The sequence below is a fragment of the Candoia aspera genome, chromosome 3, assembly GCF_035149785.1.
Source record: "Candoia aspera isolate rCanAsp1 chromosome 3, rCanAsp1.hap2, whole genome shotgun sequence".
NCBI lineage: Eukaryota > Metazoa > Chordata > Lepidosauria > Squamata > Boidae > Candoia > Candoia aspera.
The window spans coordinates 120,745,339-120,769,695 of NC_086155.1; the positions used below are offsets into that span (position 1 = coordinate 120,745,339).

The 24,357-nt window shown below is 40.6% G+C and overlaps 1 protein-coding gene across 1 annotated transcript in view; it reads right to left on the reverse strand.

Moving 5' to 3' along the window:
• The window catches only part of LOC134494682 (sodium-dependent neutral amino acid transporter B(0)AT3-like), a 39,468-nt gene that overhangs the window by 14,874 nt on the left and 237 nt on the right, over positions 1 to 24,357 (reverse strand). The window contains exons 2-5 of the mRNA XM_063299931.1: positions 11,043 to 11,183; positions 9,131 to 9,268; positions 3,324 to 3,505; positions 2,762 to 2,872 (exon numbers count right to left, since the gene is read on the reverse strand). Coding sequence (XP_063156001.1) covers positions 2,762 to 2,872; positions 3,324 to 3,505; positions 9,131 to 9,268; positions 11,043 to 11,183 — 572 coding nt within the window. The remainder of the gene's footprint in view (positions 1 to 2,761; positions 2,873 to 3,323; positions 3,506 to 9,130; positions 9,269 to 11,042; positions 11,184 to 24,357) is intronic.

Genomic DNA, 24,357 nt, shown 5'->3' on the forward strand with positions numbered 1-24,357 from the left:
CAAATTTGCTGGCATATAGCATGCATTACCTTGACAGCATCATCTTGCAAGATTTTGAACAGTTCAGCTGGGATGCCGTCGTCTCCTGCTGCCTTGTTATTAGCAATGCTTCTTAAGGCCCATTCAACCTCACTCTTCAGGATGTCTGGCTCTAGCTCACTGACCACGCCATCAAAGCTATCCCCGATATTGTTATCCTTCCTATACAGGTCTTCCCTATATTCTTGCCACCTTTTCTTGATCTCTTCTTCTTCTGTTAGGTCCTTGCCATCTTTGTTTTTGATCATACCCATTTTTGCCTGGAATTTACCTCCAATGTTTCTAATTTTCTGGAAGAGTCTCTTGTCCTTCCTATTCTATTGCCTTCTTCCACTTCCGCGCATTGCTTTTTTAAAAATAATTCCTTATCTCTTCTGGCTAACCTCTGTAATTTTGCATTTAATTGGGCATATCTCGCCCTATCACTGTTGCCTTTTGCTTTCCTTCTTTCTTGGGCTACTTCTAGTGTCTCAGCAAACAGCCACTTTGCCTTCTTGGTTTTCTCTTTCTTTGGGATGTATTTTGTTGTTGCCTCCTGAACAATGTTGCGAACTTCTGTCCATAGTTCTTCCAGGATCCTATCCACTAAGCCCAGTCCCTTAAATCTATTCTTCACCTCCACTGCATATTCCTTAGGAATATTCGTGAGCTCATATCTAGCTGATCTGTGGGTCTTCCCTAGTCTCTTTAGTCTGATCCTAAATTGTGCAAGAAGAAGTTCGTGATTGGAACTACAGTCAGCTCCAGGTTGTTTTTACCGACTGTATAGATGTCCGCCACCTTTGGCTGCAAAGGATGTAGTCAGTCTGATTCGGTGTTGTCCATCTGGTGAAGTCCATGTATAAAGCCGTCTCTTCGGTTATTGGAAGAGAGTGTTTGTTATGCAGAGTGAGTTGTCTTGGCAAAATTCTATCAGCCTATGTCCTGCTTCGTTTTGTTCTCCCAGGCCATGCTTACCTGTAATTCCAGGTGTCATTTGACTGCCCACCTTAGCATTCCAGTCTCCCATGATGAAAATAACATCTCTTTTAGGTGTGTTGTCCAGTAGGTGCTGCAGATCCTCATAGAACTGCTCTACTTCAGCTTCTTCAGCATCTGTGGTTGGGGCGTATATTTGGATCACTGTGATGTTAGATGGCTTGCCCTGAATTCAAACTGAGATCATTCTATCGTTTTTTGGATTGTATCCAAGCAATGGAGTCCTACTTGAGAATAAAAGGAGGTCGGGTATATTTAATTTCAACAAATGAAAAACACTACAAGTTTACTATTGGCCAGGTAATGTAAATCAAAAGGAGTTACTTTTTTTTTAAAGGGGCAGAGAGTGAGAGAACATATTAACCTCTTTCCTTGATCCACTGCTGTGTTACTAGGCAGTTTGCCCTAGCCCAGTACTCTATGTTTACTTGTAATTTATCTTCCTTTTCATGAGTTTGGATCCACAATTGCATAAATCATGAGCTTTAAAAAGCTACCCTTCTTATTATGTATTCCCATTCTTCATGGCTTCCAAAAGACATTGCAGATTCTTTAAGAAAACTTCCCTCAGTAAGCAGGACTGAGCTTTTCAATTGTTTCCTTAGGAAGGCAGATGGTCCTTAAACCACTGCTAGAAAAAGCTGTTCATAAATAAGAAGCACAACTTGAATCCCAATTTGTAGTTAAAACACAGGTGCATATGTAGGTTTTACTCAGTGCTTATACTCATGAGGTGCAATAGGTCATTGGCTCTTCAGCTTGAGCACTATTTTTATCAAGCACAACCCTTCATATTATTATTTTGGGCTAATTGGGACCTGGACTTATAAGTAAAAAAACAGGAACAACAAATCCAGAAGCCTTACTGGCAATTCTTGGAGTTATCCAAAATCTGATGCAGGAGCATAAAAACTATTGTCCTTCAAAGGTTGTTGAACTATAGTTCCTGTTATTTCTAATGACTGATCATACCAGTGGGGATTGATGAGGTCTTGAGTTCAGCAATATCTGAAGGGTCACTGGTTCTTCCCAGTTGCCAATTAGTTGCTCTTGCTGTTAAGTGCTACTTTCCACCCGTTCCTAGCCAACCTTCAGTCAATGTTATTAACACTAATAGATTCCCAGTTTCTCAAAATAAGATATTAATAGGCGCAATATCTACAAGTTTGATTACATACTTCAGCACTTACAAATGATGGCTGAGATACAGAGGATCACATAAAAAGAGCTCCATGCCTGTGTTAATTTCTGAGTAATCCCCCCCACACACACACACACACACTTCCCACCACACACGACCCCTATGCATGGCTTCTGGCACCTTCAATTGGTAAAAATGCTTGTTATGAATTACTCCTTTCTGAAACATAATGCAACTGTTTGTAAATGCCAGTTTGGTCTAGTGGTTAAGGCAACAAGCTAAAAACCAAGATACTGAGAGTTCTAGTCCCACCTTAGGCATGAAAGCCGGCTGGGTGACCTTGGGCCAGTCACTCTCTCTCAGCCCAACTCACCTCACAGGGTGGTTGTTGTAGGAAAAATAGGATTATTAAGATTATTGTTAGGATTATTAGCTATGTTGCCCCCCTTGAGTTATTTATAAAAATAATGAAGGCGGGATAGAAAATAAATAAAATAAATAAAAATAACTGTTAGAGGACCAGAAGTCTAGATCAGGCTCAGTAAAACTATAATTATCTCTTAATAACAGCTGGAAATTCAAGAATCAGTGGAATATACTTGCATCAGGAGTGAAGAGATGTATCAGTCCTTGAATAGCTCCTGGGAGAGTCAGTCCATAAATAAGGAATACAGTTAAAATAACATATGGAAAAGTGGCTGTAACATAAATTATCTGCAAAGTGGGAAAAAGCAGAAGAAAATAATTCAAGCAGATCATCACTAGAGAGGTCCTAGTTAATGTTCCCACAGAGGCCCAGCCATGTTAATCACCCTGTGGGCCGAATTCCTCCCAACACACAAATCAAGCTGCTAAAATCTGGCTATTTTGCCACTGAATTTTAACAGCAAAATGATAAGGTTCTGGGGACACAATAAATGAAAGGCTGGGGGAATACATGTTGTCCACCCTTCCATGGGGAAATCAGACACTCCAAAGGTGCATCCCAGTATATAACCACTGGGAGGTTGCAGTGGATGGATTGGAGCACTTGGCTGACCTTGTCTGAGAGGGGAGCCTAAGCAGGGTCAGGATCGGTTAATATTGGACAGACAGTAAACCAAGTGCCATGTTTGTAGGCTAGACTGGTTAGTTAAAAACCATTCAGGAAGAAGACACCTCTCACCTTCCCAGTCGATTCAATTCCTCGAATTGTACAAAGGTAAACAATGATCCAGGAAAAGGCCAAACATAAAATTAACCACCAAAGAAAAGGGCCAGTCTGTGTGATGCCTGTGCTGATGTTCAGCGTCTGTCTATACCAAAAGTAAGTGGATTTAGAGCTTTTACGACATTCTTCGATGAGCTCTAAAATAAGAGACACAATAAAGTTAGACTCAAAGAGGTACTAATCATTCACATTGTTTCATTAATTCAAAGAGGGAGAGCTTAGTAGAGTTTCTTCAGTGCAGGCAGAAGATAATATTCCCTATTTTTGAACGCCCCCTCCAAGTTAAAAGCACTAAATTCCTTACATATTCGTTATATGGTTAGTTAGTATACCACATATATATTAGTCACATATTAATTATAAACAGCATGCATACAAACAGCAACAAATAATTAATGCGAATGAATATTAGAATTAGTGGGGTGTAAAACATTTGAGTCTGACTGTTTTGAATTCAGAATGCCCCAGTTCAGGTTGGAAAAAAAAAACTTTCACATTTACAACAGGCTGTTTCTATCGTTTTGGAAGTGCACCATGCTCAAAACAGTTTCATGCTCCAAACACTTCCAAAATGGTCAAAAGAGACCATTTTTAATAATGTGCAATTGTTTCAATTCAGATGGTTTGAATTCGTAATGTGTTGTACACTGTTGTTAGGCATTGTGCTAAGCAGAATCTCTCTCCAACAATGCTTTTCGACAGTGCAGTTCACTTTTTATTATTGGAACTGGAGTTTTTAAAAAAGGATTTTTGAGCTGCATGTTATCGTAACTTCCCAACTGTTGTTGTTGTTTATTCATTTAGTTGCTTCCGACTCTTCATGACTTCATGGACCAGCCCACGCCAGAGCTTCCTGTTGGTTGTCAACACCCCCAACTCCCCCAGGGACGAGTCTGTCACCTCTAGAATGTCATCCATCCACCTTGCCCTTGGTCGGCCCCCCTTCCTTTTGCCCTCCACTCTCCCCAGGATCAGCATCTTCTCCAGGGTGTCCTGTCTTCTCATTATGTGGCCAAAGTATTTCAGTTTGGCCTTTAATATCATTCCCTCAAGTGAGCAGTCTGGCTTGATTTCCTGGAGGATGGACTGGTTTGATCTTCTTGCAGTCCAAGGCACTCTCAGAATTTTCCTCCAACACCACAGTTCCAAAGCATCTATCTTCCTTCTCTCAGCCTTCCTTATGGTCCAGCTCTCACAGCCATATGTTACTACGGGGAACACATCTTGGTATCCTTTGCTTTAACTATGCGGACCTTTGTTGTCAGTGTGAGGTCTCTGCTCTTGACTATTTTATCGAGATTTGTCATTGCTCTTCTCCCAAGGATTAAGCATCTTCTGATTTCCTGACTGCAGTCAGCATCTGCAGTAATCATCGCACCTAGAAATACAAAGTCTTTCACTGCCTCTACGTTTTCTCCCTCTATTTGCCAGTTATCAATCAAGCTGGTTGCCATAATCTTGGTTTTTTTGAGGTTTAGCTGCAAGCCAGCTTTTGCACTTTCTTCTTTCACCTTCATCATAAGGCTCCTCAGTTCCTCTTCGCTTTCAGCCATCAAAGTGGTATCATCTGCATATCTGAGACTGTTAATGTTTCCTCCAGTGATTTTAACTCCAGCCTTCGATTCCTCAAGCCCAGCTTGTCGCATGATGTGTTCTGCATACAAGTTGAATAGGTAGGGTGAGAGTATACAGCCCTGCTGTACTCCTTTCCCAAACTTCCCAACTACCATCACATATTTCTTGGGACAAACATGTTTTTCTCAGTGGTCCTGTGGCAAACCTCAGACCCCAAACAGGCACCATAATGGGATGTGAGAATGGTCTGGAGGAACAGGAGGAAGAGGTGCAATAAACACAACAGTCAGATAAGAGAATTCTGAGTTCAGAGCAGAGATGTAGTTTGAGAGAACATCTCAGACTTGACCATCCCTAGGTCTCTTGTAGATAAAGGCAGGGAGGGGGGAGGCACTTTCAGACTTGCAAAATTCTGTATTGTAACTCTATAATAAAAGTAGCTTTGGTTTCCAAGTCTGGTCTACCATGAAGGGCTGACAGGCACTCTTTGTCTTGTTTCTTCTTTTTTCCCCCATTCTAACCAGCTTCTTTGGTGCATGAGCATTTGATACACATTTATCAGTGGCATCACTGGATCACCCATTTTATCACTGGCATCATTACAGGAAATGAACCACCTTAGCCAATTGCCTCCCATCTGTAATTTATGTCTGGCTATTTTATTAGCATCTAAAAGTTTATTATTTGCTTGAACAAGGGCACCAGAGATCAGAATAAAGATTCATGAGTGTGCCAAGATCATCATGAAAGTAAAAAATGAAAAGAGAAAAATCAAGGTTAATGTTAAAGATTAAAAAGAAGAAAGGCAGTTTCTTAGTGAATTTATGATGCCAAAGAAGTGAGGTTTTGTTTTCTTGGACTCAAGAATAATAGATATAGATGGACAGTGTGTTGGAGGAGATTAATCCTAGGGAGGAAGGGAATAACAAATTTAAACAAGATTATGAAGGAGAAGGACTTTTCAATGACAGCCAAGATCAGAATAGTTAAAGCCATGGTCTTTCTAAGGGTAATGTATGGCTGTGAAAGCTGGACATGGAGAAAGAATGTGGTAAAGAAGATAGACACCTTCAAATTATGGATTTGGTGATGGTTGCTAAGAGCACCAGAGTACCATGGGCTGCAAGAGGAACAAATCAGCTAGTCCTAGATCAAATGAAGGCTGACTGTTCTCAGAACAATATGATCAGGAAGCAGAACTCATGTACTTTGAGTGTGCCATACAAATGGATGATGGACTAAAAAATTATTAGACTTGGCAAGGTTGAGGGAAATAGAAGACAATGGATAAGGTGGATGGATAGGATCAAACATCTTACTGGAATATCCTTAGAAGTGCTATGAGTTCTTACTGAGAACAGGTAAGTGAACATTGTCCATATAGACCTTAGGAAACAAAGCAGACTGGATGGTTGCTAACTAACTAATTATCTTTACATGCAATGAGGCTCAAATTTTTAATAGATTTTCCTGATATTTTGTTTATAGATTATATATAAATGGACAAAAAGAGAGCAGTGGAAATGAAGGAATGTTTGCCTTCCTTTAGAAGTTGCTGCAAAATTGCAGAAGCAATCAATGCTATTGTTTTCCATGCAAACTGTTCAGTTTTGTTCAAGGTTGCATTCTTGCTTTCTTTTGATCTGGAAATAAGCTAACTTGCATTCACAGCTGAAAAGGCATACAGAAAATTGACCTGTGCAAACAGCAGTTTATCTCAAACCTCTACTCATAAAACGTGCTTCCATAGGTGACTTACTGTAGTATACACCAGGAGAAAAAAAAGAACACATCTACTGCTGTATTACTTATGTGGCAAATGTATAGCTTAATTATCTGTAGAGAAGCTGTAATCTTATGCATTATACCAGGGAATAAGGTACACTTAACTAGGAGACTCACATCTGAGCTGGAATGCAAAACAGCCATTTTTTTCCGGTTGATGCCTTTGCTTATTTCTGAGTAGGTACGCAGGGAAGATGTATGCAACTGATGCCCTTGTTACATGTCACATGCTTGCAGGGGGTGCTATCCACTTTAATTTTGGATCAAATTGGAATTTAAAGCTTTCTTAGATGGGGCTGTAAAAGTTCTCTCTCCTAAGTGTGAATATAAAGAAGTCAGCCTAAAGAAATCATTTGGGACATGTCCTCTTTGGCTGGATCTGTATGAAAACTATCCTTTTAGGGCTTGGGAGACATAATATGTGCCTGAAAAGAAAAGTAGGGGCAAAAATAGTTCATTCTGCTCTGTGAGGCACATTGAAATAACCATGTCCCTACTTCTGTTTCTGCTCTAGGATTGTGTTGAAGCTATAAGGCGTGTCTAAGGCTGCTCAATTTCTATATGGGCACAGGCTTTACTGCTCTGATCTGCATCTTTTCCATGTCCAAAGTACACTGCTTGATGCAACAAAGGCAGGAGCCATCCATAAAGAGTACAGAGAATGAACCATTTAAAGTCCATTGTGATAGAGCAGAAAGGAAAACTGAAGTCTTGGCCTACCAGAGACTTAAAACTTTTTACCATTTTTCTCCTAATGACACTTGTTGAGGACTTGAGGCCTCAGTTGAGAGGAAAGTGGGCATTAGGAGTCCTTAACCTTTTCAGGGAAGTGGACACACTTGCCAGATTTCAAGAACATGTCACTTGTCATATTCTTAACAGACAGCTGCCATGAAGGGGTCACAAAACACCAATTTGGCAAAAGACCAATTATCAAATGCTGCCTCCCTCTAGTTTCCCTCTCCCAACAATACCTACCTACCACCTTGATTTACTACTTTGATCCAGGAGTGTCCTCAGGGGAGGTATAAAAAGTCAAGAGGGCAGCTGCAACCATGCGATTAAAGTCCTGACCCTTTTTATGTACATCACAATGCACACCAAAAAGGACTAGGGCTTTGATTGCACAGCCATCTTGACCTTTTTGACCTTCCCTGAAAACACCTCTGCTTTTATTTTTTTTTCTGGGAAGTCAGGCTCAGTTCCAAACAAAATACTAGATGGTGGGTACCCACCATTCTGACTCAAAAATAATCTCTGTGGTTTATGATGGATTGTCATGATCGCCGTTGCAATGTTTGTGACATCGCAACAGCTCGCATGACAATACAAGAATATGGGTCCCTGGCTTATAAGGCAAGGGCAATAGAGAAACACAAAAAGCAGTAATGGGTCTAAAGAAACAATGTAACGACCGAGGCCGGCAACCCAGGAAGCAACAATAAAAGGTAACTGACAAGAAATTGAATAACAACCGAACAGGTGAGGTTCGGAAGGGTGCACTTGGGCTTTCGAGGAATTAGAAGCCTGATCGCCCGGCAATGGATCATCACCACACAGGAAGGTGATTGAGGCGATGCCCGGGGCGCAGGGGGCTGGACGACCTCTCACCTGGCAAGGACGAACTGTTGGGACTCGGGCGCACCTGGGGTGAGGGGGGGTGGAGCGCTGACCGGCGCGGGCTATTTAAATCCTGTTCCGGCGCGCTCCCCTCACTCTCAGCTTTCTAAGGGCATGCATTCTATTCCCAAATAAAACCAGAACCTAAAGTCTACTCTAGCGTCTGTGTTTTTATTGGGTCTCATGCAGAGCCTGACATGGATCTAAAAGCATTTGGGGTAATGGGAAGGTGCTGGGAGCTTTTTGCTGCTGTTTGCTAGCTTTGCTGTTTTCTCATTTAATTTAATTTAATTTTTAAATCGAGTGGGACATGGAGCCCAACAGGCACCAAGGAAATATTGCTGATCACATTAATCAGTGTTCCATGCTAGGTGCCAAGATCTTTAATACTACAGGGTCAGCAAACTTTGTAATGGACAATTACATATGTTAGGCAAGGTTAAATACACTTGATTAAGCTAATCACACACTGGACACAAACTGTTGGTACAGCAGTGTGAAAGAAAGAAGCAGGAGTCATTCTTCTCCCCCATCTTTTTCACACTTCTAAGCCACAGTCTGCTCCCCAACACCACTTCCCCCTCATAGTTATGCATTTTCTCTTATACACTCAGGTAAGAATTTCTTTGTATTCATTTTGGAGTGGGGCAATACAACACAAGAGAGGACCAGCGCAGGACCCCATCAAATCTGGCAAGTTATGGTGTTGGGGTCAAGGATACATGTAAAATGTTGCAGCTGCTAGTGAATGAAAGCAATTAAAATATAAAGAAAACACACACCTGGTTTGCTGGTGTCTTGTGGACAGATACTCCAAGGCAAGGGATCTCGGAAAGAGTTTCCCAGGTACCACATCACCCAGGCAAGTATCATATTATAATAGATGCTGATTATGAACGATACCATCATGCAAGCATAACCTATGGAACAAGCAAGCATATACAGAAGGACATCAACAGCAGCACCAACAGTGTTGGGAATTCATTCAGGCATATTGCAAAAGTTTGACTCACACAATGAAAACTTTTGTTCCCAGCAAACAGCTTTAGAACTGTAATATAATATTTTTATATGAACTTAACTTGCAAATTTACTATTCAAGTGAAAGCAGTTGCAAACTTCCTGTGATTCTAGCTTTTGTCAGAATGTTACTGCTTTTAAGAAGTCTCATCATGGATGTTATTGAGAAGTTGGCTGTGATCTGCCATGGTCAGGTACGGCCGACATGGGAATCTGGCAAGTAGGACCCATTTGTAAATGTATCTTATCATTTGACAAGTACAGAATTAAGGAAAGATTTGCAGGAGTGGCAGAGCACAGATAATTTATCCTCACTTGATTTCAAGGCAAACTTAATGCTGTTAATGGGCCCAGTACACGCAACCTAGCTTAGGTCATCATACACTGTTTCTGCTTGATGAGTGATAGATTAAGCTTCAAAGCCACCCAATAACTGAAGATCCCTGGCTGGCACAGAAATCCATCAAAATATTTTATTAAAAGTAGAAAAAGTATGACAGTAGACAATCAAACAACAAGCAAGATTTTAAAAATTAAGAGCAGCAAGAATAACAGCAATTAATATTGTATAAAATCACAGTAATAAGAATAGTACAACAGTGAAGTTTTAGCAATACTGCAATGGTTTTCTAAATGTTGGGAAAATAAAAAGATGCCAAGAGGGTCATGATTTGCTTTTCAGAGTGAACTACATGGATACTACATTACAGTATCACAGATAGAACTTTTCACATCATCTCAAACACAACCATTTGGGAGCAGCTTATACTGTTCATCGGAGGGTGCTTATCAAATGTGTAAAAATCAAACGTAGCAAGCAATATCTGAGAATACTGCATGTAAATTGGTCTTTGGTAGCTATCAAGCAAGGAATGTTCAGGTATTAGGAATGGACAGTGGACTTGTATAGGTGAGTTGATGCTCCACCGTCTTCTGAACACTTCAAGAGAGGAAGACTGTAGCAATACAATCCAGTATACTCCCAACAAGGCAAGGACCGATCTGTAAATTTCTGCTTCAACTGTTTTCTTACTTTTTTCAAGTATGTTAAGTTTGGCTTTTGAACCTGAGAACTTTTTTCAAGTGTCCCTTCAAGTGCATTAATTTAGTAACGTAAGTAAATATGTTTTGGTGCATATTGCTGCTAATATATATATTTTCATGTCCAACTTGTTCATAAATTCTGCCAATCATTTTTCCTAATATACAATTGTGACATCATTCTCATTTTGTAACTCTTTTCCTCTAATGTGCTATTTTAATTTTGTTAGGATGCAGAATTGAAAAAATTAAGGAACTGCAAATGTTGAATGATAACTAAGTATTGGCTCCTATATTTGCTGAAAAATGTGAAATTACTTTTCAGTCTTCTGAATGCCATCACTTTGAAAGCCACAGGACTTCATAAAGCAGCCGTTTTTATGAATGGGTAAGCAAGTTAAATGTTCTTTTTCTTTTAATTTGCACAGTGTTATATTTCTGAGTATTTATGAAGTCCCTGTGTATATAAAAATTACCCTCTTGATTTTCAGTGTTTCCACTTCAAAATCCATTGGCACTCAAACATTTGAGATTGTTATTGTAAGGAATTTGTATGATAAAATCTCTTCTTTCCATGCGTGAAGCCCAAGCATTTTCAGGAACGTGCAATGCTTACAATGAGTCATAACCTACCAATTCCTCCCAGGAAGGGTGAAATATGATTCCAGACTCCAATGCTGCCTTTCTTCAAGAGCTGCCCAACAGCTATTTCAAGATGAAATATTGGGATTCCTTCAAACACTAGTGCAATGACATATGGAATCAAGAATGCACCTAGAAGAAGAACAGCCAAACACAGTTAAGCAATAGCCTTGTCTACTTTTACTCTCTTATTAACGTTTTATTGCACTGCTCATAATTTCAAGGTTAGTATACAGTACAGTGTAGTATATAGCATATAGCATATAGTATATAATATAGTATCAATCTCTCATCTCTACTTTGGTGGAACATATGCTAGGATAATCAGTTAAGCTCTATTTTGCTTTTCCCTTATTAGGTAGTAAGCCTAACATCACATATAACGTGATATTAAAGCACACAAACAAATGACTACAGAATTAGATCTGCTGTAACAAAAAATGGGTTATATGTTATGTCAGTATAATTTTACATTCAGTTTTAAATTGGTTTTTATTATGCTATATTATTGAAATGAAATTTTGCTGACCAACTTTTTTATTGTTCTGATTACTGATGAAATCAATTTGTGGTGATGGTGGTGATGAATATGAAGGTGAAGCTGATACTGTTTTATTACTAGCATAGCAGCAGCTTTTCATCAATGCCTATGTTAGATGTGAAAAAAAAGGTGAAAGGTCCCCTGTGCAAGCACGAGTCATGTCTGACCCTTTGGGGGGACGCCACTTTCATGACGTTTTCTTGGCAGACTATAGTGGGGTGGTTTGCCATTGCCTCCCCCAGTCGTCACCTTCCCCAGCAAGCTGGGTACTCATTTCACCAACCTTAGAAGGATGGAAGGCTGAGTCGACCTGAGCCGGCTACCTGAGAGAGAATCCAGCTTCCCAGGGATTGAACTCAGGTTGTGGAGAGAGTTTCAGTTGCAGTACTGCCACCTACCACTCTGCGCCACACGAGGCTGTATGTTAGATGTACAGTAAAACAAATGAAGGAGCAACAGTCTCATCTGGACTTAGTTCATCTGTTAGAAACTGGGCCAAAGAAATCCCCAGGTGCAATCTTGAGGTTCTCAACTAGGGTCTTGGGAACTGTAATTCTAGGGAGAAGTTGGTGGTCTCTGGTCAAGAATTAGTAGCATTTCTCTTTGGAGAAATGACAGTGGGGATGAGAATTAAGTCCTGAAGAAAATCAACGGGTCTTAGTCGTTGGCAAGAGAAGTTACGGGCATGTGCTGAACCCTGACTGCCACAAGAGGATTCTCTGTGGTAACAACCATGGTAACCAAGTGTCTCTCTTTAGCCCCCCTGATGTTCTCCCCATTCCTCCAAAGGTTGTGACTGGAGGACAGGCTGTTTGCAAGACAGCCTCTAATCTAAGGATACTGCATGGCAGCCTTTGAATCCCATACTTAGCCTCCTTCCCCATCCTTCCCCCAATTTTTTTTCCTCCACTCTGGCACTTGGAGCTGCCCCTTCCCAAGTGGGAGCTCAGAGACAGAGCTCTACAGGAACTTTTGAATCAGAGGCAGCAATGTTAACCACCTCCTTTCCACCTCAAGGGAATTCAACAATCTCCATTCCAGGCTGACTGGGGGCCACATTATGTCCAAGCATTGCCCTCACTGATATGGTGTGGAATTGCAGTAGCCTTTTAATTTCTTTTGTTTGTTTAGTCAGCGTTAGTATATTGCATCCCATATTGATGATGACAATGTGAAGCAATGATTTTTAGCCCCAAATGAATATAACATAGTATACATGTTATATGTATATAATATAACATCCCCTTATTCATTTGGGGCTAAAAATCATTGCTTCATAACACTGACTAAACAAACAAAAGAAATCAAAAGGCTACTGCAATTCCACACCATATCAACACAAGTATAGTATGAGAAAGGGACGTGGTGGCGCTGCGGGTTAAACCGCTGAGCTGCTGATCGGAAGGTCGGCGGTTCGAAACCGCGCGGCGGGGTGAGCTCCCGTTGCTAGTCCCAGCTCCTGCTCACCTAGCAGTTCGAAAACATGCAAATGTGAGTAGATTAATAGGTACCGCTTCGGTGGGAAGGTAACGGCGTTCCGTGTCGTCATGCTGGCCACATGACCCAGAAGTGTCCTATGGACAACGCCAGCTCTAAGGCTTAGAAACGGAGATGAGCACCGCCCCCTAGAGTCGGACACGACTGGACTTTACGTCAAGGGAAACCTTTACCTTTATAATAGTATGAGAAGTAATGGTAGCACTTCATGGAGCCAAGTTCTGAGTGCTGCAATTTAAGAAATGTATCTACAAACTGGAATGTGCCTAAGGGACAACAGTAGGTGACAAGGGGCCTAGAAATCAAGTGATATCAGGAGAAACAGAAATAAAATAAATAGTAAAAAGGCAATGTGACGGTGTTGTGTAATATTTGAAGAGTTATCCCATAGATGGAAGATTTACAGTTTCTGAGCTGAGCCAGCGGATTCATATTACAGAAATTATAATGGTATTCAAGAACTAAACATATTGGTTCAAAAGGTTTTTATGTAGAGGCTGAATGGCTACCTATTAGCAATATAGTAATACAGTAGCTAGTTTGCTATAGTGGTTAAAGGAACCAGGCTAGAAACTGGCAGACCATGATTTCTGGTCTGCCCTTAGGCACAAAGCAGCTGGGTGACTTTCAGCCAGTCACTCTCCCTCAGCCCCAGGAAGAAGGACATTGCAAGGTACTTCCAAAAATCTTATGAAGAAAACTGCAGGAACTTGAAATTGTCGCTAAGAATCAAGATAGACTTGAAAGTACATATTTCTTTTTTCAAGTAGTGAGTTACTTACATTGGAAAGTGCTTCTGCTATACAGTATGATATCTATGAGCCCTATGCTTTGATACCTATGTAGGTTTCTAAATGGGGGGAATGGTGGAGTTGTAGATTGCTTCCTGCTAGAAAAATATGTAATACTAAGGATAACATTAAAGTTAATAAGCAGATATTACTTTTACTGGGTTTTTTTTCCCCTTGGATAGTTATTCATTCTTGGACAAGACCAAATCACTTAAAGAGCGAACAGCATCCCATAGTAATGATTAGTTATTTTTAAAAATTGACAGTTTAGGTGTTGGAAGTCCTGGCAAATCCAGCATGCCTCATTAGCATGTGAATTAGCATGTAAATTGAGTTGTTCCACAATGCAACTCTGAGGAAGCTGTTTGTTGCCACTCCCACTTCCTCTCCCTCTCTTTCCCCTTCTTCTACCAATCAAACAGGCAGCATGGATGCTGCTCTCTTCATCAGGGCCATGTGCTTGGGCCTTGATGAAGAATTCAGCCCCTTTCTTCCACGCAGCTCTTGACAGCTATAGGGCTGAGAGTTTAGGGCAAACTATGTATTTAGAAAGAAAAGAAGAACAAAGGAACTTCACTTTTTCCACCAAGATGGGTGTAACAGAAGCAACAATAAAGTCAGTAAGAATTCTTTTGCTTATCTTAACCTAATCTGTCTAAGTGTGTGATTCTTTATGCTTGGGAGGGCTAAGTGTATAAGATCAATAACCTGTTCCTCTGACATACTCATTGAAGCCATTTTTAGATAATATTCTTTTTCTGTGCAGCTTCTTTGCTGTATCACAAGCTCTGCTCCATTTCAGTGGTTCTAGCAGGCCACTAAATTGGCTTCACTAGGGCTAGGTCAATTATATTCCAGGTTGCTGAGTGTTCACCTTAATGCTGCCATTGTCAATGAAAAATCCTGGAGAAAAATAAAGGGCTAGAATACTGGAGCTAAGCAAATGCTATCCCCATATTTATGAGATAGAGGAAGTTGGCTCTAAGAAACAACAGATCAAATTATTCTGATGTTAAAATTATAGAATAAATTATAAAGTAGCTTGTCTGCAAGCATATAGAAAATAATGTATACCTTAGTAAGAACTAGCACAGATTTTTTTAGGAATACGCTATGCCAAACCAACCAACATTTTTCTTTTTTGAATCACTAGTGGGATAAATCATAGGAATGCCTTGGGTACATCTTGCTTTGAACAAAATATTTGACAAAACCATGATAAGAGGGTGAACTATGAAGTGGTAGATTAAGCAATTATCTCGAATGAGTTCAAGTGGTTCTGGATTAACCTCGGGGAAAGTCATGACTAAAATCTCACAGGATTCTAGACCAGATTTCACTTTATACAGGTTTGAATAAATCATTTGGACTAAACTACAGAAAGATTGTTATCAAATGTTTGGGATGTACAAAGCAGGAAGAAGCAGCCAACACTATGGACAACAGAATCAGGACTCCCAATTATACTGACAGATTGGAACTTGCAATTGATACGAATACAAATATTGTAAACAGATAAGGCCTTGCATTTAGGTATAAGACATATTAGAAAGCACAACTGGAATATAAGTGAATTCCATGAACAGAAGCTGATTGTCTGGTTGGCAAGTGTAAGCTTTGTTCTCTGAAGCCTAGTCTAACTGATTTAGCAATCACACCACCCACCAGGACAATCAGCTAGAGTTAGATATAGTTATTATATTCAGCATTTGCTGAGTAGTTTTCCCTTGCGGTTAGAAAGAATTAGCCAAGTTATATAATCAGGAATGAAATCCCAGAAGAAAGTTGCTCTTGGTTATATTCATTTACTTCCTACTGCTTTAGTAGTTAGTATTAGTATTTAATTGATTTACAGCCCAGCAAACATTAAAACAATTTACAACAGTTTAAAAAATCCACACACATATATAAATTATATAAAAGGCAAAAACAATTAAAGCTGTGAGGAAGGCACCAGCCAATTCCTATAAGCTAAAGCTACAGATAAAACTTTCTCCACCACCCTTGATACATTTAAAAATTGGTCACTTAAAAGGAAAGCTGTAATCTCCTTGTCATAAGTGGAATTAAACTTTCTAATAACTGGAGTTATGAGTTCTGATCACTACTGTCCATAAGTGGACACTTTAATAGAACATGGGGTACAGATTCCCCCTCAGAATTTTAACATATACAAATACAATTTTCATATGCAAGATTGAACTGTCTTCCAGCTGTTGTCCTGATGGGTAGTAAATCCATTTGGGATAGAGAAAAAGGCCTCCTATGCAGAGCATGTGTGATCTTAAAAAATAACTAGGGAGAATTTAGGAGGTCAGTTTTACCATAATAAAGATGGGAATTTTTGGCCCTATCTGACTAAATATCTAAGTCCCAGAACTTCTGTTTATATTCTGCTAAAGTTTTATTGAGGCCAAAAGTAGGAAAAGCTGGTATTGACAGATCACAATACATCAGATCTTAATCAAATTGCGTTCACAGGGTGGATACAAATCTATCATGCAGGGTAAGATGAACCAAAGGATTTGCATTGCTCAAGACATTACACAACATAGTTTTGCACAGGCCCTGAAAGAGTTGTAGTCCAGTTCAAATCACATTACAGCATTTGAGGTTGAGTGAGAGATGTGTGCTATTGTTTTTAGAAATTTAGCTTGTATAGAGTTGTATGGAGTTGAAGATTGAGATCTTCTTATAGACACACACTTGAGTACCATAGAGCAACATACCCTAATGTTTGGCCTGGAATAGCTTAATGGCAACTGGGACCAAATTATGCCCATGCCAGCTTGCCAAATTTGTAATTTGCTAGAGAAGATCTTTGTACCCTTTTAGTTTCCTTGGTTGATTGCCCAACAGATAGAAGGTTAGAAGTGGATACTTAAATATTTGAAAAGTTTCACCTGCTCAATAGTTCTTCCATTTATCGACCATCTAGCTGAGGGGTTGAACCTTTTTCTTAAAATACCAGGACTTTTGCTTCTGAGTGGTTTATTTTGAGGTATTCTCTATCACAGTAGGCTAAGACACCTAAGACACCTATGCTCTAAGATACCCATGTTGCCAAACTTTTGATAACAAAAGAATGGATGCATCATCTGCATATAAAAGAAAAGATATGGGGGGATTCGCAAAAGATGGAGGATGAAGTTCTGGATTGGCAAAAACGTCAACCATGGCATTAATGTAAAAGTTGAACTGCAAGGGGGCAAGTATGCATCCTTCCTGGACCCCTTTACAGGTGGAAATAGACTCCATTAGGTCCCCATTGCTATTACCCTTGATCTGTGTGATAGCGTGTTATACAGTATATAACTGCATAATCAATTTGAGGTAACAACAATCAATTACGGAGGCTGCTAATTTTCTCCAGAGTTTCTCTCGGGGTACAGAGGGGCACAAAGTATAGTGCACACTTTAAAATGATTTCAGTGTGTTAAGATTCAAACCATACAAACACATGAGCATTTTCTCTTTTGCAAAAATAGAAAAGTCCTTTAACCAGAAAAAAAAATCACTGAAATCATTCAGCCATCCAATCCAGATGGTAAAGCCAAATCAATCAGTAACGATAGATGGTGAAAATATTCCCATGGAAACCTAATCCAGGTTGGACAGTGAAGGCAGCAAATGTTCACAAATGAGGAATGTTATATGTGGGTTATTCAGTAACGCTAGTAAATGCTGAATGCTAGGTATAGTTGGAATAGAATTGAGATTAACAGAAAATCAAGCACACGCTGCTACTTATTACCTTAGAAAGCAAGCAGAAAAGGTATTTCCCATTTCAGCCCAAACTCTTTGTGACTTGGGCTCTATAAAGTTTGTTATAGTTGCAATTTAAAATTCAAAAAAATTAGAGTGGCATACATTTAGTTTCCTCTTCCTGTAATATGGATGAGTCGAAAAGCAGTTACTGCTGTAAGTTTACTTCTCCGCTGAGTGAACATTCGAAATCAGGTTTCCTGAGGTTCTCTCTTATTACCCCACCACCTCTCACAACAGCTGGATGCCTGTTCTTGATCTTTGATGACTCTGTGATACACTGAATGTGGTAATTAGAGCTGTAAAGACAGCTGCATGCATAGTTGTTAAAGGCATTATGTTGTTCTCAGTACTTAGGGAGCCTGTGCATTGTGGAGGTCTAATTCATATCTTCATTTTATGCCTTGGAAATTGATTGGATTGATTGATTATGTGCCATCAAATTATTTTTGATTCCTAGCAACTACATAGATTTTCTCCATGATGATCTAACCCTAACCTGGTCTTTCAGTCTCCCAAGGGTGCACCCATCGCCATTGTAACTGAGTAGGTCCACCCTGCTGCTGGTCATCCTCTTCTTCTCTTTCCTTCCACCTTTCCCAGCATTAGACCCTTTTCCAGAGAGCTGGGTCTTTGCATAATATGTCCAAAATAGGATAATCTGAGCCTGGTCATTTGTGCCTCGAGAGAGAACTCTGGGTTGATTTGTTCGATGATCAATCAGTTTGTTTTCTTGGCTGTCCACAGTATTCTCAGGAGTCTTTTCCTACACCAAAGTAGAAAGGCATCAATACTGTTCCTATCCTGCTTCTTCAAAGTCCATATAGATCATATATTCTGTTAGCTTAAGTATTAAAAAGTTTGTCATTCAGAGTTGTGACCCTGGAATAGAGACAGAGAAGAGAAACCAGACAGCTGTCCTTCCTTCAGAGTGTGAGTGGAATGGTATGAAAGGATAGTAAAGGTAAAGGTAAAGGTTTCCCTTGACATTAAGTCCAGTCGTGTCTGACTCTAGGGGGCGGTGCTCATCTCCGTTTCAAGCCGAAGAGCCGGCGTTTGTCCGTAGACACTTCCGTGGTCATGTGGCCAGCGTGACTACATGGAACGCCGTTACCTGCCCACCGAAGCAGTACCTATTAATCTACTCACATTTGCATGTTTTCGAACTGCTAGGTTGGCAGGAGCTGGGACTAGCAACGGGAGCTCACCCCGTCACGCGGATTTGAACCGCCGACCTTCTGATCAGCAAGCTCAGCAGCTCAGCGGTTTAACCCACAGTGCCACCGCATCCCTTTGAAAGGATACAGATACAATAAACAACGTTGTTTATGGTACAGGCTGATATAACCTAAAAGAATAGAACCCACTAGTTTGAAAAGTAACAGAGAGGTCATTCCAGTAAGTTTATCAAAAGCATTCCAGTGCAAGGGTCATATTATAATCTGCAATGCTGGTTTTATCTTCCTTTCTATTGTGTAACAAACCAAATGTATATAAGCTGTAGCCGTGCTTTGCTCAGGGATCTTCTGCAGTTCTTTAGTGAGAACCCCAGTGATCACTGTAGTTTGTGCCTGCCAATAAAAGTATACTTTGTCGCCTCTGTCTCCAAACAATTTGGTTTCTTATTTAAGGTGAGCATTTTTCTCACAGCAGCATCAGTGGTTGTCCTGAGTTTTTGGAGGTTCCTGAGCTCCTTAGTCTTTCATATATTTCTGCAGTTGCTCTGGACTGCCGATATATCCATTTTCTAATTCTAGAAATAATGCTACTCCTATCAGAAATATTCTCTCTCATAATCTTCCTACAGGACACCAGTTTGTAGAAGGAATTCACATAGATTTAAGGATATATGAACAAGAATTCTCTTTGTTCAATCTAGACTTTCTACATCTCTGGTATCAGTGGTTTTATGCAAATAACACAGGACCTTTTTAGAGAACATTTGTTAACTTTTATATAAACCTAAAGTTCTAGTCCTAGCTTCCAGCACTAGAGCTAAATTAGGCTGCAAAAATCCAATTGACCAGAATCAGAAAATTCTAGCTTTGCTACTTCTTGTGATTATCTGAATTTCTGCAGTCCAGTTTTGGTGGCCCTACCAGTGCTATTAAACACTTATTTTTTATTTTAGAAGTGCATCCACTTTAAAACTCTGTTATGCTTTAATGATTTCCACAAACCACACTGAATTAAAAAATAACATTTCTATTTCCAGAAATGAATATAACTTTTTAAAAGTTACAGAGTTAGGATAGGCTATCAAATCTGCAGAATTCCAAACCACCACTAAATGGAAGCAAAGATTTATAGAAAATCATCTGGATAGCTCTAAGGTTATTTTGACAATGACACCTCAGTTGAAGAAAAACAAATCTATTTCTCTAAAGAACATAAGTTAGTTTGAAAGTTATTTTTGGAATGTACACTTTATTCAATCTTATTTTTGATCAACAGAGTTTTTTGAAATATCTGTTGCATTGCACAGGACATGACAGGTATATATTTTTTTTAAAAAGAGCAAAGATGTTTCCATTATATACTACTTCAAAGTCAAATGAGTTCTAGCAGGAATTGAGAGAAACTGAGTTGTTTGCTACTATCCAAAGAATCATCTTGGAAGATAAGGCACCACATAAAAACTCTTCTGTTGAGACCTTTATTACTACAGATGCTGCCTGGAACATTAAGAGATTTGAAAAGCTACTTTCTGGGAAGATAAGAGTACTTGGGAAATGGAGACTCCTGAATAATAATGATAATGATAACAGTCTCTGCTGAGACTACTGACACATAAACATATTAAAAGATAAGAGCAGAACTGTGGGAGTGCAGATAACCTTGCTGTTTTTTGAGGTATTACGTCTGGGCCAGCTCAGGAGTTCATGAACACCATGGCAACCATGGACTTGTCCCAAATTGGGGTCTGATCCATGCTGGAGGTCACACACTAGATCTGGTTTTTGTCTCAAGGCTGTTGTGATGTGATCTGAAAGTGGAAGTCACCATCAGTTCTTTGTGATGGTCAGATCACTCTCTGATTGCTTTTCAGCTTACCAGTGTTACTCCATACCCACCCCACAGAAGGTTGGACTCATTAGGTCAGTCTGCCCCAGGTGCCTGATGGATCTGGAGCAGTTTCAGAGGCTCCTGGGGATTTTCCCCAAGGATCAGGTGGACTATTTGTCTGAGGCCTTAATTTCTGCTAGAAATGGATGGGTGATAATGGCTTTGGATCAGATTGCTCCTATGTGGCCTCGTATTATACATTGATCCTAGGAACTCCTTGCTCTTCTGAGGATCTCCAAGAGGTTTAGAATCAGAGGAGACACCTAGAGCTCTGTTGGAGGAAAATAAAAATCAAATCTGACCAAGCACGTATAAGAGCCCATGTTATGGATTACATTGTGACAATAAAAGTGGCAAAATGTAATTATTTATCTGCTCTTATCACATCTGCTGTTAGAGTACCAGCAGCCCTTTTTCAGGTGACACACTCCTTGTAGGGGAGGGATGAACCTTCAGACCATTAATTGATCCACTGTGAAGAATATTATAGACATCTAGTGGACACAGTCATTGAGATTGCTTGGAGTTGGGCTATAACTGGGCTGGGCTGGCTTAGATGACAAAGGCACAGTCTTGCATGGTCCTGAGGAAGTGGACAGCATCCTCACAGCTGTTAACCACCTATCTATTAGATCATTGTCCCTCCTGGCTTGTGAGAACTGCTTGGGAAGTGACTTGTGGTTGGGTCCCTGCAGTAATGCCTTTGAGAGAGGGACTGCTTCTGCCAGCCTTGAAGGAGGTGGTGATGTGTCCCCTACCTAAGAGACCATTGCTGGCCCCAACCATCCTAAACTATTTTTGTACAGTCTCCAACTTCCTCTTTTGGGAGGAGGAGTTATTGAGAAGGTGGTTGAGCAGTTATAGAGGACCCTGGAAGAAATGGATTATCTGGACATGTTTCAGTCAAGTTTTGGATCTGGATGTAGTACTGAGACAGCATTGGACACACATGGAAGACCTGTGATAGAACTGGCAAAGGGGTTGTGCAACTGTCCCATCCTGCCCTATCTTGGCCCAGCAGCTTTGGATACAATCAACCATGGTATCCTTCTGAACTGGCTGCCAGAGAGTGAAGGGCATAGTGTCATGGTGGTTCTCCTTTCTCCAAGCTGGTTCTAGTAGGTGTCATCTGCTGGGAAATGTCATATGTCATTCAGGGTCCAGGTATCAGTATGCTGATGATACTCAGCTGCCTATCTCAACCCCTGGCTGTCAAGGTCTGGTCCCAGTGCCCAGAAGCTATTGGGATCTTAATGGGGAGGAACAGGCTCAAGTTCATCCCTAGCAAGACTGAGTAGCTGTGGGTACTTGGTCCTCCCAGTTCTGGGGACTTTCCATTTTTGGTCCTGAATGTGGTTGCACTGCCCCCATTGGGACTGGTGCACACACTGGGGGTCTGGACTCAGAAGCAGATGGCAGTTATAGCCAGGAAAGCCTTTGCACAAGTTCAGCTTGTCCACCATTTGCACCTGTTCCTGGACTGAGAGGACCTACTCATTATCATTCATGCCTTGGTCACCTCCCAGGTAGACTATTGCCACACACTCTATATAAGTCTGTCACGGAAGACCATCCAGAAGCTACTGCTGATCCAGAACGTGGTGACATGAACAGTGTTAGACAAGCCTCTCTGCTCAGGTAACACCACTGCTACATGAGCTTTATTGGTTGTCAGTGGGCTTCCAGGTGCAATTCAAGGTACTGATAATTACCTATAAAGCCCTACAAGACATAGGGTCTATCTATCTGAGGGACAGCTTATCTTCCACAGTGTCTGCCTATCCTGTATTTTCTAACAAAGTTGGCTTACTTCAGGTTCTGTTGACTAAACAATGTCATCTGGTAGGACTCAGGAAGCAGCACCTGCTCTTTGGAACAGCATCCCCCAGAGATCTGCACAGGCCTCACATTGCCCACCTTCACACAATCCTTAAATACCTAGGTTTTCCCCCAGGCCTTGAGGTAGAGTTTTTAGATTCTTTAAAGTTGGTTGTGATTTGGAAGATAGTTACATTGTTTCCTCTGACATGTGTCGTCAGATATAGATATAGATATAGATATAGATATAGATATAGATATAGATATAGATATAGATATAGATATAGATATAGATATAGATATAGATGTGGTATAGGTATATAGGTATATAGATATGTTAATGTTTTCTATTACAGATTAAGGTTACTATGGTAACTAATCATTTTGGCTGGGTGAAAAGGTTGAATTCAACTGTCCCCTTTTCGAATGTTAATTTTTTGCACCTGGGGGAAAGAACTTGCCTGGGCTTGTTTAGTTTCTGTTTCCCTTCTGTGTAGGCATGTAGAGAGTTTTTAGCAGCTCTCAGTGAGAGCCTTGTAAGAATGCAGAAGCCTTTAAATATGTTTTGCTTTCTGTAAATAAAATTATTTTTATAGAAATGCCTGGTGTGTGACTTTTCTGATCTCTCCTGGGCCAAAGGCTTTCCTAGCAATCTGCCAACAGGTTATGTGCCCAGTAAACAGCCCAGTAAGTCCAGTAAAACCCAGAGAGAAAAGAGAGATCAGCTCCACACCTCATGCACGATTTAAAGGCAGGTAGCAAAGACCTGTGAAGATTTTCTTTGGAGCCACCTGGAGATTTTCCAGCAACTGCCGGTCTACAGGACAAAGAAGCCAGCTGAGGTGACTTGCAAAAGAAGGAAGAAGCCATGGCTACCTCCCAGCCCTCAGCGATGCCTCTGGAGCGCCTATCAGAGACCAACTATTTGAATTGGGCCCTGAAGATGGAGATGTATCTTCGCAGAGAGAATCTTTGGCTGCCAATTGGTGAGTAAACCCCGCAAAATCCCAGTGCTGAATGGCTGAGACAGGATGAGCGGGCTAGAGCCACCATTATCCTGGGAGTTGAGGACAATCAGCTAGTCCACGTGTGAGGTATGCAGTCTGCAAAGCAACTTTGGGACGCTTTGAGAGACTTATATGTAAAGGCAACAGCAGGGAGTAAAGTTACCCTAACGAAAAAGCTGTACAAAGCCTACCTTGCAGAAGGAGATAGCCTTCCTCAGCACCTGCATTATATTCAGCAGCTGTTTGCTGAGTTGCAGAACAGAGGGATGGAATTTACACCTCTCACAAAATCCTATATCCTCCTGTCTTCACTGAATGAAACATGGGACACACTGATTTGTACCCTGGAGGCTATGCCTGAAGCAGGCCTCACCCCATCGTATGTTACGCAGCGCTTACTCGCTGAATGGGAGAAGAGAGAGGAAAGATCCCCCCCCCATCTCTTCTGGAAAGCTGCAATACCAGAAAACAAGGGAAAAGAAGGGAAAGGAGGCCACAGCACTAGCCAGCCAGCAATGCTTCACCTGTGGTTCAGCTGGACATTTGCAGAAAGACTGTGCCTTGAGACCCAAGAGTAGAAAGACAGAGAAGAAGAACACAAGTTACAACTAGACCTTTTCTTTTATTCACTATATCTCCTCAGCTAACATGAAATTAGGCACTTCTTGATAGTTATACCTTGCATTCTTATACTTAACTGACTAGTCTCCAATGCCTTATAATCTTGGAGGATTCACAAAGGATTGTAAAACTTCAGAAACAAATTTGCAATTACATTATTATAATCCATTGGACTAAAATGATGGATTTGGCCTTTTTAG